This window comes from Rutilus rutilus (assembly GCF_951802725.1).
Source record: "Rutilus rutilus genome assembly, chromosome: 6".
In the NCBI taxonomy this organism is placed as follows: domain Eukaryota; kingdom Metazoa; phylum Chordata; class Actinopteri; order Cypriniformes; family Leuciscidae; genus Rutilus; species Rutilus rutilus.
Genome location: NC_140214.1, coordinates 40,887,761 through 40,904,067, shown reverse-complemented (window position 1 = coordinate 40,904,067; position 16,307 = coordinate 40,887,761). Strand labels below are relative to the sequence as shown.

Genomic DNA, 16,307 nt, shown 5'->3' with positions numbered 1-16,307 from the left:
CATATATTAATTTCCATTATATGTAAATATATTAATTTGCAATATATGTGCATATATTAATTTCTAATATTTGTTAACATATTAGATTTCTTTATATGTAAATGTATTTTATTGGAAATATTTACATATATTAATTTCCTTTGTATGTAAATACATTTAGATGCTTATCTATGTAAATATATTAATTTGCAATATATGTGCATATATTAACGTCTAATATTTGTTAACATTAGATTTCTGTATACTGTATGTAAATCTATTCTGAAACATACTCAAATATTCAGTGCTCCTTTTAGTATACTTCATATATATGTAAATAAACCTAAACATGTTTTCATATAATATATTCACATTTACTCCCACTTGATGCAAATAGTCTCCATATATGTAAATATTTACATTGCATTCAGGAACACACTACTACACAAAATTATGTTTTTATTGATGCTGACAAACAGGGTAAAGTAAGTACATATACAGTGCTATGCATAAGTTTAGACACCCATACTAAAGTTGACTAAAAAGAGGAATAAAAAATCATCTTTTGGAAACTGAACTTAATGCCTTAATTTAAAAAATTAGGAAAAATCCAACCTACTTTGTTTTTACACCAACTTTCTTTGTGAATGAATAATGTATCGTAAATAAATAAATGTTCTTCCTTAAAATACAGGGTGCATAAGTTTGGACACCCCTATGTTAAATTCCCATAGAGGCAGGCAGATTTTTATTTTTAAAGGCCAGTTACTTCATGGATCCAGGATACTATGCATCCTGATAAAGTTCCCTTGGCCTTTGGAATTAAAATAGCCCCACATCATCACATAGCCTTCACCATACCTAGAGATTGGCATGGTTTTATTTCAGTTAGCCTAATAGCTAGTTTGATTTGCATTGAGAGATGATCTTATGGAAAGTACCCCATGCCAATCTCTAGGTATGGTGAAGGCTATGTGATGATGTGGGGCTATTTTAATTCCAAAGACCCAGGGAACTTTATCAGGATGCATAGTATCCTAAAAAAAAAACAAAAAAAAAAACTTAAAAATAAAAATCTGCCTGCCTCTATGGGAATTTAACATAGGGGTGTCCAAACTTATGCACCCTGTATTTTAAGGAAGAACATTTATTTATATACGATACATTATTCATTCACAAAGAAAATTGGTGTCCTTAAAGGTTGGATTTTTCCTAATTTTTTAAATTAAGGCATTAAGTTCAATTTCCAAAAGATGATTTTTTATTCCTCTTTTTAGTCAACTTTAGCATGGGTGTCTAAACTTATGCATAGCACTGTAATATTAACTGCACTTAAAACATCAATCATGAATTGATTCAAACATGAATCAAGCTAAATAAAGCCTGTGGTAAACAACTTGAGGATACTTTGAGTTATGTTCTACAACCTAAATTGCACACAACTATACTGAAAACACGAATTTAGTTGAAGTTATGTTAACTTTTGAAATCATAAGTTTTTAATAAGTATCTAGATGTTTGGGTGTGAATGTGTGCAGTGTACGTTGTAGAACAAAACATTTATAATAAAAAAAAGTTATTATAAAACTGTTTCTTTCTTCTTGTTTTGGAACCTCAGTTCTGCCAACTTGGAATTAATGGCCTGGCCCAACTGTCCAACAGTTGCCTTTTCGTGACGTTTTATGACAGCATCTGCAAAACAATACAAGATGTCAGTGGTTATGGTTAAAGGGTTAGTTTACCTACAAATGCAAATTCTGTCATTATTTAGTCATCCTCATGTCATTCCAAATCTGTAAGACATTCCGTTCACACAAATCAAGATCTTTTTAAAGAAATCTGAGAGCTATCTCTCCCTCCATTGACATTCTACGCAACTACCACTTTCAAGCACCAGAAAGTTAGTAAAGACAAGTCGAGTATTTTGTTTGTGAAAAAAAAAATGATTACCACTTTATTTACAAAATATTCATCTCCACTAGAGCAGCAAGGGCAGACGTTGTGTGAACGTGCGTTTGTTATGAGGTTGAAGGATGAACCCAATAGCAGACAGTTTGCAGGACACACTAGGTTTATTATATACAAATAAAAGGGAAAACAAAACCCACGAGGGGGCAAAACAAGACTAGACAGGACAACGTGTGACTAAACTGGACTATGACTTTGACAATTAACTAGACAATAAACAAACAGCAAATACAAGATCAGAACTACACTAGACAATCCACTTGACAGGAATACTCACAGAGTGATCACACAATGTTTGACAATGTTTGACAAAGTTTGACATTGAATGACAATGAAGCGACACAAGACAGCAGACATGAGGGGATTAAATAGGGAACAAATAATGAGGGCAACAGGTGATAATGGGGAAACAATAATGACTAAACAAGGATAACAAGGAGAGCGGGGCTAGATGATGAGACAACACAAGCACATGGCCCAGAAAAAGGAAATGTGTGTCCACATAAAACATGGGTCTGTCATGATCCTGCCTCAAGAATTAAAGAACCTCAAGGACTAGATGGCAGGATCATGACAGCGTTGGAGATTATATGTAAATAAAGTGCCAAATTATGTTTTTATCACAAAGCACTGATGTCTTTACTACCTTTTTGGGGCTTGAAGGTGAGTAATTAATGACAGAACAGGGTTTCAGCAGGTATCTTCAAATTAAATCTAATGCTTTTTAATGCCATTTTTGACATTTTTGACCAAATCAAGCTCAAATGGAGTTACAAGTTTTTCCACCAGTCAGAGATATGTGTTTTGTTGGTCATCAGAAATGGTTTAAACATGATGCGAGTTCTGCCATCTCTGTCAGTGAAGTCCATTCTAAAACGTGTCTGAAAATAAACTGTACTCAGCGAATATTAGCCACACTTTCATGAGAGATGTCTTTATAAAGCTTGGAATGTCTACTTTTAAATTAAGTAATTCATATCAAAAACAAATATTCTCATTTTATGTAATCCGTTTGAAACCATGGAGATGTACAGTTTTTTCGTTCTCCTTTCATCTCTAATGAGCTGAGGCCGCCATACCCTAGGTGCTATTCACATGGTAAATAGTTTAGGTGATCTATATGCATCACACATGCCCCTGATCAATGATACAAAAACACGAAGTTCCTTCATCAGATTCACTGATAGTTCATCGCGTTTTGAGTATGGCACGCTACTCCGGTAAAGAGGCCCTTCAGAGGATTCTGGACAGCGAGGAAGAATTCACCTTTTCCTCAGAGCAAGATTGAAACTCAAGATGACGAACAGTTGTATTTTGAAGAGAGTTGATCCTGCCAAGGATACGGAGTAAGTTGTTTGGTGTTATATAATTCTTCTTCTGATAATATAGTTCTCGTATAAATTTCAGACTATATTGTGCCTAGTTTTGGCTAGCTTTTGACATCTTATGGGAAATATTGCCTAACAGTGTCCCTTACTTTCTTGTAAGCTATGCTCAGGTGTAAACATTTGTAATGTGATAAGTTACTAAACATATTAATATACACAATATATTTAGCTCAGTTTTGTTTAGCTTCTGACACTGATTATCATGTTAAAATACTGCCTTATGCCTAATTTAGCTTTGCGGATATCTATGTAAATATAACCTATGTGATTTGGTCCAAATATATTTTAGCTTCAGTTAAAATGTGATACTGTTTAAATACTAGACAATATATTTTTATGTATAAAATGTTAGATTTTGGTTAGCCTATGGCCCAGCTTATCATGCTAAAATACTGCCTTATGCACAGAAGTTTGTGAATACAGGTGTACATGTTTGAAATGCTCTAAATGCGTGCGGTCTATAGCCTATGTCCCATCAACAGATACTCGCGGTGACACGGTCTATGGCCCATCAATAGTTATTTCTCTGTCCTATGGCCCATCAACAGATATATACATACATTATGCGTCCATAACCATTAATCAGTTTATTTTGGACAATGCGTGTTTTTTTTTTTTTTTTAGGAATGTGGCTGCATCAAGCTCTCCTTCTCCAGCACCTCGCAGAGGGGGGGAACGCAGGTGTCGTTCAGTTCTCAGTGTGATCAAGAATCATACTGAGTAAAAAGACGTTATATTTTACTGATGAAATGCAATTGTTTACATCGTCATAATACAAAAGTACATGTTCTTGTATGAAATTACAACAACTGTTGTCTTTTTTAATCCATGGCCATTAGTGATTGATAATGATAATAATACCTACAGTTTATTTGATGTGTTTTTGATGTGTATGTGTTATGAGCATGCTCAAGTGTTTTGTTTTTTGTTTGTTTTTACAGATGTGACAATGAACATTTCCAAGCACCTGTTCCGAAGAAAACAAAGATAAACAAGCAACAGGCAGTTGACATGGTTCCACAAACTCTGAGATTCATGCCCGCACGGACCGCAACTGAGTTGTCAACTCTGTGCCAAAACACCAATGCTCAGTTAATTAAAATTAAGTTTAAAATAGCCTAACTGTTTGACTATTTGAATATAGTGTAACATTTTTAAATTTACTTATTTCCTGTGATCAAAGCTGAATTTGCATCATTACTTCAGTCTTGAGTGTCACATGATCCTTCAGTAATCATTAGTGCAGCACAATTAATCATATCGCAATCGCGATGTCAAGGCTATGTGATTATGCACAAAATGCTGAGATTATGGAATAAATACATTTGGGCTGTCAATGTTAACACGTTAAATTGATTAAATATTGATAAAATAATTAACGCATCAACACACCATCCGTTCATTTTTGTCATCCTTTGGCTAGTGTTACTTTATATCAGGGGTTCCCAAACTTTTCCATGACAAGGCCCCCCAAATACCAAGGCCAAGGCCACTAGGTTCTGGCCAAACCTATAAAACTATATAGTTTTACCCAAACTGAATAATTAAGACAAGTTTAAATGGGTACATTTTCTAGAAATATTTTTGAGTCTTCATTTTCTTTTCTGACATCAAACACTTCTGTTAAAACTTAACACACTAGACATGCAAATTATGTGCAGTTTAGGCAGTTTTTGTGTGAAATCACATTTATTTTGTCCATCAAAAGTGTGCTTTCATTTTAATTGAGCGTGAGCTGCACAGCAAAAATAGACTCAGCGCCGAAACCGCTTCACTGCTGCTCACACGACGCTCCTGCTCGCAGTGTAAATGCACTCATTGATTAACATGGATGCTGAAAAAATATGCACCGTTCACGCTTGCGGTGTGAAACGGCTGTAATTCACAAGGTTTCCTACATGTGTGTTCCGTGTGCACGTGTGATGCTGATGTTGCGCGATGTTAATCATGCGGCGCCACATTGCATTTCACCCCTTTCAATCCGATCGAAATTTCATTCGGATCGAGCTCAATCGGATCGATTAAGGTGTTTACATGAAGGTTTGAGCAGCATGAACCTGCTTAAGTTTTATCGATTAAATGAATTATCATCAATTAATCGATTAATCGTTAACATCCCTAGTAACAACTTACATTGTGAGAAAAGTTGTCTATTTTGAATAAATGCTGTTCTTTTTAACTTTTTATTCATTAATGAATCCTGAAAAAAGTATCACAGGTTATAAAAGAAAATATTAAGAAGCACAACCATTTCCAACATTGAAAAATACCAAAGTATTTAGTAGAGTATCAAATCAGGATATTAGAATGATTTCTGAAGGATGTGACACTGAAGACTGGAGTAATGATGCTGAAAATTCAGCTTTGATCACAGGAATAAATTATATTTGAAAGTATATTAAAATATAAAATAACTAAATATACAGTACCAGTCAAAAGTTTGGAAACATGACTATTTTTAATGTTTTTGAAAGAAGTCTCTTATGCTCATCAAGCCTGCAGTTAAAAAACAAAAAAACAAAACAAAAAAAGAGTAATATTATGAAATATTATTACAATTTAAAATAATGGTTCTCTTTTTTAATATACTTTAAAATGTAATTTATTTTTGTGATGCAAAGCTGAATTGTCATCAGCAAGTACTCCAGTCTTTGGTGTCTTATGATCCTTCAGAAATCATTCTAATATGATGATTTGATACTCAGTTATTATCAATGATGGAAACAGTTGTGCTGTTTAATATATTTTTTTGGGAATACTTTTTTCAGGATTCATTGATGAGTAAAACGTTAACAGCATTTATTCAAAAAAACAGCATTTATTAAAAATATAAACATTTCTAACAATATAAATCGTTACCATCACCTTTTATCAATTTAACGCATCCTTGTTGAATTAAAGTACTAATTTCTTTAAAAAATAGTTATTGTTCCCAAACTTTTGAACGGTAGTGTATATTGTTACAAAAGATTCCTATTCTAAATAAATACAGTTCTTTTCAACTTTTTACTCATCAAATAATCCTGAAAAAAGTATCTCAGGTTATAAAAAAAATATTAAGCAGCACAACTGTTTCCAACATTGATCATAAATCAGCATATTAGAATGATTTCTGAAGGATCATAAGACACCAAAGACTGGAGTACTTGCTGATGAAAATTCAGCTTTGCATCACAAAATTACATTTTATTAAAAAAGAGAACAATTATTAATAATATTTAATAATATTACTGTTGATGTATATTACTGTACTTGATGAGCATAAGAGACTTCTTTCAAAAACATTAAAAATAGTCATGTTTCCAAACTTTTGACTGGTACTGTAAACATAACCTATTACATTTTTTCCCCCGTTTTTAACCCCCGGTCGGAATGCAAAAAAAATTCTCGGGGGAGGACAAAATATTTGCGAGAGAAAGCAAAAACCATGTAATTTTTCACTAATTTTTCCCGTCAAAATGTCTCTTTCAGGGCTGTTTATGACAGGCTCAAATACAGGAGGTTTCTATATTTGCAGTCTATGGTTCAGTCATACGTTTAAACAGACCAATTAATAAACTTACTCATAATTGCCTTGACCTTCCCTGGATCCAGGCCATCTCTTGCCTCTTCACCGCATGCGGTCTTGGATTTTCCACCTAAATACTGGAAACAGTGATACTTGTAGGAAGAAACATTTAAAGTATAATGGTATATTACTATTAGTACTTGTAAATGTACCTCTAAGGTTGCTTCGGAGAAGAGTCTCCATGTCAAAAACACTACAGAGGGGACACCTTACCATAGAAGTGGACGTATTGGCATGATGCTGCCCTCCATGCACTTCTGGACACAAACACTTCTGATCCAGGATAGATTTCAACCTAAGGATACAACAACAAAAATGACCAGATAACGTTTTATTTTATCTTTGTTATTAAAAATAAGAAGTAGTGATGGGCATTTTTCAAAAATAATGCATTCGAATATTCAGGCTCATAAAAATCAAATGGTGTTTGGTGTCATAACCTTATTTTTTTTATAATACAATAAAGATGCACAATTCTGGATAAATTGAGAATCACAATTTTTTTTTATGAAAATTATTAAATCGAACCAAAAATTGAAATCTTGCTAATCGGAATCAAATTGAATCTGGACATCTGTATCGATCCCCAGCACTAGTGTGTCTGTATATTGTAAAAACACTCACTGGGGTTAGGCTTATTCTTAAAGGAGTGATCACCTACAATCTTCACTTTTCCACGAGAATCAATGTATGTTATGATTGCCTAACGATTATACACTGGCCGGGAAGCCGATATTTAAAAGTGAAGCGTTTGTTTACCTCAGGGTTTGTAAAATAGCCCACGTGCACGCGCACTCAAATACGAGATTTTGGCCGTTTCTCAATATGCGTTCTTGTCTGTACTTGCGTTCTTGTGGACTTGTGAAACGTCATCAGTCGCTGCCCAAGTACCGTCCCAATACACAAGTTTGCATTTTGGCAAGAACGGTTAAAAATCCCGGAAGTGTTCTTGACACGCCCATTTTACCGAGGATGCATTGGTTGGTAACTTGTGTGAACTTGACGGCAGAAATATCCCAGCATTCATTTCGGCATTCGAGGAACGAGAGGGCAATACAGCAAGTCGTTTTTCTACAATTTCATCGCTAAATTCACTTCTGAGAACATTTGATGCGAGAAATCAACTGTGTAGATTTCAAATATTGGCATTTTTCGAAAATGCGCTCAAACGTTTTCGGAAGTGAGAATCTTCAGCGTAGGTAGCTTTATTGTTATGAATATACATTACATAGTGTACAGTTGTAGAGTAATCCCTTGAGCTGAGGGGTAGGCTTGGGCGATAAAGCCTGGCTGTTACCGTCAATAATTCTCGTTATGTTTGGGCACTGCAGACGGCGTCTGTGCGGGGGTGTTATTGCGCAATACCAGCAAGAACACATCGTCTCAAACTGTCAGCAGCGTTCTGTGTGCTCGTCACCTTGTGAGTTCATTCTTCCAAGAACAACTAGCAAGAGCGTTCTCCCCAAGAACACAAGTCCGTTCTTTGCATTCTTGGTTTTGAGAAACACCCTTTGATTTCTTCTCTGTCTTGACGTCACGACGGGGGAGGATATGCCATATATGGACAGCGCAGCAGGAAGCTCGCCCTTACCCTCTCCCCTCTCCCCCTCATATTCAGTCGCGAAAGATGCAGAAACGAAGTGCACACATGAGTTGCTCTGTGGTTGACTGCCAGAATCAACATGTAAATGTGTTTTCTCTACCAAGAACGGACCTAGCTATCAGGGACCAGTGGATTAAATAAATTTTGAATGACGCGGTTCCTTCAACCCTTCCCACTGGCTTATCGTTACGTGTTTGTGCTAAACATTGTACGCCGAAATCCTTCACAAATTTGGGGCAATATCAGGCGAAGTTGGCATCGAAGCTCGGGAAAAGCGCCATTCCAACAAAATTGCCTGCAATTGAAACGGTGAGACTGTGTTTTTATTGCTCTACTGTGTGTAACAAACAGCATCTAGGTGGGTTTTCGCCTGGAAGGCTTTATAGAAATCTGGCATCCTACTGAACGAAGTTAAACTGAGAGAGCGTGGCGTTCACAGACACCAGAATGAACGAGTTCACAGTAACGTTCATCAGGCAGTAATGCGGTACGTTCAGTTCACTTTCGCCCAAAATATGAACGAGTTGATGAACTATCGTTCAATGAACGCGTTCAGGCACAACACTGGCGGGAGTATTAGCTTCGAGGTATGGGGAATGGCTGCTAACGTACTTTGCAAAAAACAAATGACTGAGATCATCATGAATTCGGTTATTGTTTATTTATTGCCTAACGCTTATATATGAGGCGCCGTCTAGTTTGTGTGTGTGTGTGCTCACGTCTTATATTTGTGTGTGTGTGCTGTGCTCGTGTCTCATATGAGTAACTTTATGTGCGTGAGGGTTCATATACATGTACGTGTGACTACTTATTATATATGCAAGCGTGTTTCATATATGTGTGCGTGAATGAAGTTTGATTTAAGCCCTAAACGGAGCCTCATACTTATGCACTGGCCGGGAAGCCGGTCGCATTCATTCACAACTTGCGCCATGATGTCAGTTTGTAATGATATGCTAAAGCGTTACATGCGGTGTCAACCCCCCTCCTTCCTGCAACCAATCAACGCGCCCCTCATTTGCATTATTATAATGACCGTCCATGACAGCCAAAATATCGCATCAGATCTCGCGAGACAATAATGCCTACAGAAATAAGGGTCTGAGGAGCTCTGTGTTTATTTTTTTTCCACTTTTCTTTTTTAGAAGGGCCTGAAAGACTATAATACAGCAGGTATCCAAGGTAATACTAGGGTATGACTCCTTTAAAAAACTTGAAAAGTATTAGAACAGTTAGAATAATCAAAAACAAGGAAGTTATTTTTTGGTCAAAGAAAACTACATATCAAAAGAAAGAATTTAAGTGATTTGGTGTCTGAGAAACTTACACTAGTGTTGGCTGCATTGTCTGATGGTACTGGGTACTGTCCAGGTGCTGTTATCATGTTTTTAAGCTCCGCAATAGACTGTTGAATAACACGAAGTGACTCTTCCATGTTTCCCATTTCTTAAATGCAAAATCAACAAGATACTTCACATTGAGGGTACGAAGGAATTTGCAAAAGAAATATAAAATATTCCTAAAATGTTAGATCTTAAGAGACGTAAATAATAAGGCACATATTGTGCAGATCTTACTCTCTACAACAAATTCTCAAAGGTCTGATATGTCCTCCCGTATGTCCTTGTATGGTTGTGGCAAGTCTTTTTTCTGGATCTTCTCCATAAGTGCTCTCTGCTGTGAGACTTTCATTGTCTTCATCTTGGTGTAAACAATAAATAAATGTCTGAATAACATGCACCTCACAAAGAAAAAATAAATAAAATGAAATGAAATGGCCTCTGCACGGACAATAAGGAAATCTAACGTTACATGTTTTCATGTTTAACTGAACGAGCAGAGAGAGAGACCCGGTTGCGCGCGCACACACTCTCTTCGGAGCAGGCGAAAGTGTAAACAAGACTTCACCGTCTACAAACTAAGCGCTGTCTTGCTCTCTCTCCCTCGCACATTTTAATCAAAATAAATCGACACGGTGGTAAAAGGTCGGAAGACCAAAGTTTCATGTGGAGCATTCGGAGATTTTTTTTTTCCTGAATTACCGCTGGGTGAATTGTGCTAAATAAGTTGTTGCCTTATCTTCTCTGAAAAGCATTCCGGACATTCAGCTGACATAAAACAACACTTTAATTAAACGAAAAAAACTATCCAATGATGAAATGTTTTCTGTATTGACACAAATCTTGGATGTCCATGTCCTAACCGCTGGGATAATCACACAACGCGCACGACACGTCCAATTCGTGAACTAATGACTCCTTTGAACCGATTCATTTTAATGAATGGTTAAAACAACTGATCTTTCCAACACTGAACTCAGGAGACGTCTGAATCAATGTATAACTAATCAGTAACACTTTACAATAAGGTTCTATTGATTACATAAATTACATAAAAAGTACAGTTTGCTTACTCAAGCTTAAGCTTTAAAATAAATAAAACCACTTGTTTTTTTGAAAAGCATATGACAACATTTTTCCTCACAGTGCTATCAAGAATCGATAAGAGAATCGTTAAAGAATCGGATCGATAATCAGAATTGTCAGTGGCATTGATATTGATAAAATCCCCATCCCTATGTAAAGACAGTAAATTTATAATCAAACTTTAAAGAACATACATGTTTTTTAATAGTTTTTTTGAGAGTTAAAAGATGAAAACATTTTGCTAACATGAGGTCTTGTGTCACTGTCAAGTCTTTTTACATCAGTGCAAAACTAGGGTATGCAGATTAAGACCACTATTCATCAGCATGCATTGATTAATCCCATGGCATGTAGCAAAAAAACAAACAAAAAAGAAGGTGCGACCAACTGAGAAAGTTGGTGGCAGCAGTGCAACCAGTGGAAAAGTTAGTCTGGAGCCCTGCTTCAGAGTGAAAACGGGTGAATCTGACTGCAGTAGATGTGAAAGATATGGATAAAAATCATACCTGCAAACTCCACACACTAAAAAAGGTGACAGTGTCGGGGGGGCAGGGGTGCAGACTAACTTTATTTTTTTTATACATGCCATGGGATTAATCAATGCATGCCGATGAATGATGTATAATAATAATAATAATTATTTTGCATACCCTAGTTTTGCACTGATGTAACAAGACTGACAGTGACACACAATAAGAGCATGTTAGCAAAATGTTTTAATCTTTTAAATCTTAAAAAAAACTATTAAAAAACATGCATGTTCTTTAATGTTTAATTATAATTTTACTGTCTTCACATAGGGATGGGATTTGATAACATTTTATCAATAATAATGCCACTGACGATTCTGATTATCGATCCGATTCTTTTTTCTCTCTTTTTTCTCGATTCTTGATAGCACTGTGTGGAAAAATGTTTTACTTTTTTTTTTAAAAGTGGTTTTATTTATTTTAAAGTTTAAGCTTGAGTTAGCAAACTGTACTTTTTATGTAATTTATGTAATAAATAGAACCTTATTATAAAGTGTTACTGATTAGTTATACACCGATTCAGACGTCTCCTGAGTTCACTGTTGGAAAGATCAGTTGTTTTAACCATTCATTAAAATTAATCGGTTCAAAGGAGTCATTAGTTCGCGAATTGGACGTGTCGTGTGCGTTGTGTGATTTCCGCCTAAATGAATTATAAATAAACATAAACAACTAGTAGGCTATTTGCAGTATATTAAATCATTTTTGACAATTATTTTGCACTGAAATGAGTCTGACACTCGAGTCTGTCAGCTCTGACAGCGCTGCATCACGTGCACCTGCGCAATATCATAGCTTATGATTTCCGAAAATAGTACTGTTGTCAACTAGTGATATCATCACAAGAACTGTTGAGGAATATGCAACATAATTTAGACAATTATTTTTGTCATATAGTTATAATAATAAGTTATAACTGTCAGACACTATCATTTCACCGTGCATGCCCTCGCAGGCTCGCACCGAGCGAGGCTGAACATGACCTCAGCTTCGCAGCTGAGACACGAATAGACTCTTAACCTAAAAGGGGGGGGGGGGGGGGGGGTTTACAATGGTGTTTCATGTATTCAGAGTTGTTTACAGTGTTAAAGAGATGGATTCTCATGCTAAACATGGCCAAAGTTTTAAAAAAATATTTTAGACGAATAACAGAGAATTTTCTGTGCCGAAAATCTTACTTCCGGGTTGGTACAAGTTTCGGCTGATTTTTTTCGATCATGGATCTAATGACGTAGACCAGAGAGGAACTCCTTATATGAGCATTTCTCACGGAAAAGCTCGCCCGCGCACACGTCGACCAGAGGAGAGCGAGACCGCGCACATCAACAGGAAATCATCGGCAGCGCTGCATAGGATTTGTTCAAGAATGTCTCTTCAAAGTGTGTTTTTGGATGTGAGGGAAAGCTTACCGTGTTTAGCTTCCCAAAGAACCCAGCGTTAGGAACAGTGGATGGAGTTTGTTTTTCCGGGGCAAAAATGGAGATGTGCAAGACTGTTTGTTCCCTGCATTTCGACAATGATTGTTTTATAAACAAAGCCCAGATCGATGGATTTGCAGATCGTCTAATGCTTAAGGATCGAGCAGTCGCAATGATAAAGGTTCGCGGTCGCAGGCGGTGAGTAAAACTGCTTCAAATGTCTCTGTGTGTTGTTAGCAATCATAGTCTATGTTAGCAATCGACGCGTTAGCAGCACAGCTTTAACACGGCCCGCCTCCAGACGCTCGCTTTTTTCCGGAAAGACTCGGTACAGCCTATCTTTCTTTTATAAATATAAAACTAAAGACTTTTTGGAGATATGAAGGATGCAATACTACTCTATAGTAGTGTTGTCAAAAATATCGATATTTCGATAAATATCGATACTGAAATATCTGAACGGTAGTTAAAGTAGTTAGTTCACCCAAAAACGAAAATTATGTCATTATTTACTCACCCTCATGTCGTTCCAATCCAAGACGTTCGTTTAATCTTTTTGATGAAATCTGAGATCTTTTTATCACTCCACTGACAGTCTACACAACTTGCACAATGACATGCATTTCTGAAGAAAAGCAGAAAGACACAATCATTTTTAAATACTGTGAGTGCGTCTGTTTCACCCATTATCTTCTGTTGGATTAGCCTACATTTTTAAATCTTCTGTTTTTAGTTGTTACCAGAGCATTTTCCTGAAAATAGCAATCACACAATAAGAAGTATTTAAAAAAAAAAAATCTTTTTCTGCACATTAATGTCAATTAACTATTGAACATAATTGCTTGTATTTTTTATGTATATCCAGTAGTGTCTGATATTCCAAAGAAATTTAACGGTAAAACTTTACAATATAAGGTTCGTTAGTTAACTACATTAGTTAACATGACCTAATAAAGAATTGCACCTATACAGCATTTATTAATCTTTAATTTCAACATTTACTAATGTTTTATTAAAACCTTGTAAACATTAGCCTAGTTAAAGCACTGTGAACTAACATGAACTAACAATGAACAGCTGTATTTTTATTAACCTTAAAGTTACAAACTTACAAATACTGTAACAAATGTATTGCTCATAGTTAGTTCTTGTTATAAAGTGATACCAATTTAGGCTAACATAAAACAAAGATGAGTACAATTATCATTATCATTAATAAACTGAATTTTGTGTAAGTTACAGTGATTAAAAACATGAAATAGGCCTAATGCTGCAAACAGAACACAAAACAGTGTAAAACTAACACAGTAAGCGCGTTTCCTCTTGCTCACACCGGTTTGAATAACATATAACGTTACTTAAAGTCTTTTTACATATCTCTAAAATTAAAATAAACAGATTTGAGGGCATTAGCACGTTATACTCACCGCTAAACTGAATGAGTTGACAAGGCCAACCTCGCTTATTGAACTTCTTTTCTTCCAGAAAACGCCTCTCTTCCGTTCCACTTGTGAATGACCACGGGTTGTATTTCTGTCATGTCTTTGTGTTTTAATTGTGATAGTCCACAAATATGAACGTATATGAATGATGTCGTCAGTGAATAATCAACCAAACCGTATTTTATGGAGCAGACACTACGGGAAAATACGCTGACTGACCCCTAACCCGTAATGAGCATCAGCTGATCTCGAGACTCATTGTGAGGACAACGACCGCGCGAAGGAAGAAGATCTGGTCACGTGCGGGCAATTTATGCGGGCGGTGAAAAAGTTCGTCTTACAAAACAGCATAACTGCAGTACAAACGGTAGACCTATGAAGACTTCATATGCAAAAACCAAAAAGTCCATCTGAAGGTTTTTTATTTATTTAAATAAGCTTTTTTTTTTTTTTTTTTATTTTTTTTTATAAAGCTCCTTTATTAGTTTCAATAATTTCACTTTAATGACAACTAAAATGACCTCATTGCCATTAAAGTGAAATTACTAAACCTAAACATAGGAGCCTGATTAAAAAAAAAAAGTCAGATGAGGTTTTTGCATTTAAAGTCTTCACATGCATATCAGTGCATCAGTGTTATTGTTTCAATCTGGTTTCAATATACTTCATTATACAGCAGATCTACAGTTGTACTGCAGTTATACTTCACTATAATGAAGTTGTACTTTTTGTACTGCAGTTTTACTGCTGTTGAACTTCAATGTACTGCAGTTATATTGTATCTATACTTCGTTATACTGCAGTGCAAATCTACAGATGCACTTCATTGTACTGCAATTATACTGCTTTGAACTGCAGTTTTACTGCAGTTGTACTTCATTGTACTGCAGTTATTTTTTGTAAGGGGTTTTTCATTGTTGTGTACAAGAGTTAAAAACTATAAATACTGTTCGTTTTCTCACACAAACCGCTCGTTTCGTGTCTTAGGCCATCAATGTGTACTTACGATGGGGAATTGTTTCATTTAGACGATGGGGAATTTTTTAATTTGGACTTTGTGCATGCTCTTTGAGACAGTGACCATATACCTGTGAACAAAACAATGAACCAATGAGAACAAGACACATGAACAGGGGAGTACATGGCAGGTTCACAAGAAATGACAAACCAGGGAAGCACATGACAAGAAACTGAAACATAACCCAACACCATCTGTGACAATGTGACACTATTCATGCCTCATGTATTTTCATATGACATGAGGCATGAAATATATTGTCACATACATGTACACATATTTATACATGCAACATGTAGATCAACTGTTATGCTTGAATTTTTATGCATGTTGAAAATATATTTTCAAAATATATTTCAATATATTTAACAGTGTCTCACATATATGTGAATATATTACATTTCTGTATGGGGGGGCTCCATACTACACAGAACGGTAATAATAGCCTTCATTGTGTGTCTGATGTTCAGTGAACAGTTCAGTCCGCAGATCATGATTGAGGATCAGACACAGGTTTGCAGTATTTTCAATTGCCTTTATTTGCACCGCTGCTTTGAAATATGAAATATGGACATTGTTTACATAACTATAGGCTTCTTCAATGATAAATGGTCTCCATCCAGTCACATGATCTATAAAACTTACATTTACGTCAGTGGATTACAAACCTTAAAATGGAGAAAATAAAGTGTGTGGACAAAGCTATCAATATATTGTGCAAGTGATGTGAGATTTACTATACTTTGCTCTGTCTGAAGCCACGGTAAACACTGACATCTACTGGCTCTTTTGAAGAACACATTTAGACTAAAGTCTAACTAGATCCCAGCTAAACCTTTACATGCCTTAACCAGAAGGTTTTTATACTTAAGAAAGAAGTGTATCAATTTGTTCTCGAAAAAATTGGCATTTTAAAGTGAAAATGACTTATTCCAAACAGAAATAATTTCTAAAGCCTTTGAAGATG

General features: G+C 35.7%; 1 protein-coding gene across 2 annotated transcripts; it reads right to left on the bottom strand.

Moving 5' to 3' along the window:
- Window positions 1–1,251: 1,251 nt before the first annotated feature.
- Window positions 1,252–14,585, bottom strand: LOC311291358 (uncharacterized protein). Of its 2 annotated transcripts, XM_084410350.1 has the most exons (7): window positions 14,308–14,585; window positions 13,398–13,505; window positions 10,084–10,207; window positions 9,834–9,952; window positions 7,117–7,198; window positions 6,899–6,973; window positions 1,252–1,671 (listed from the first exon to the last, which is right to left on the bottom strand). In XM_084410350.1, the coding sequence occupies exons 4-7, from the start codon at window positions 9,948–9,950 to the stop codon at window positions 1,559–1,561; spliced, it is 387 nt and encodes a 128-aa protein (XP_084266476.1). In that variant the 5' UTR covers window positions 9,951–9,952; window positions 10,084–10,207; window positions 13,398–13,505; window positions 14,308–14,585; the 3' UTR covers window positions 1,252–1,558. The 2 variants fall into 2 exon arrangements, with proteins under 2 accessions (XP_084266476.1, XP_084266477.1); XM_084410351.1 differs by lacking the exons at window positions 9,834–9,952; window positions 10,084–10,207 and having other exon boundaries at window positions 14,308–14,577.
- Window positions 14,586–16,307: the final 1,722 nt, after the last annotated feature.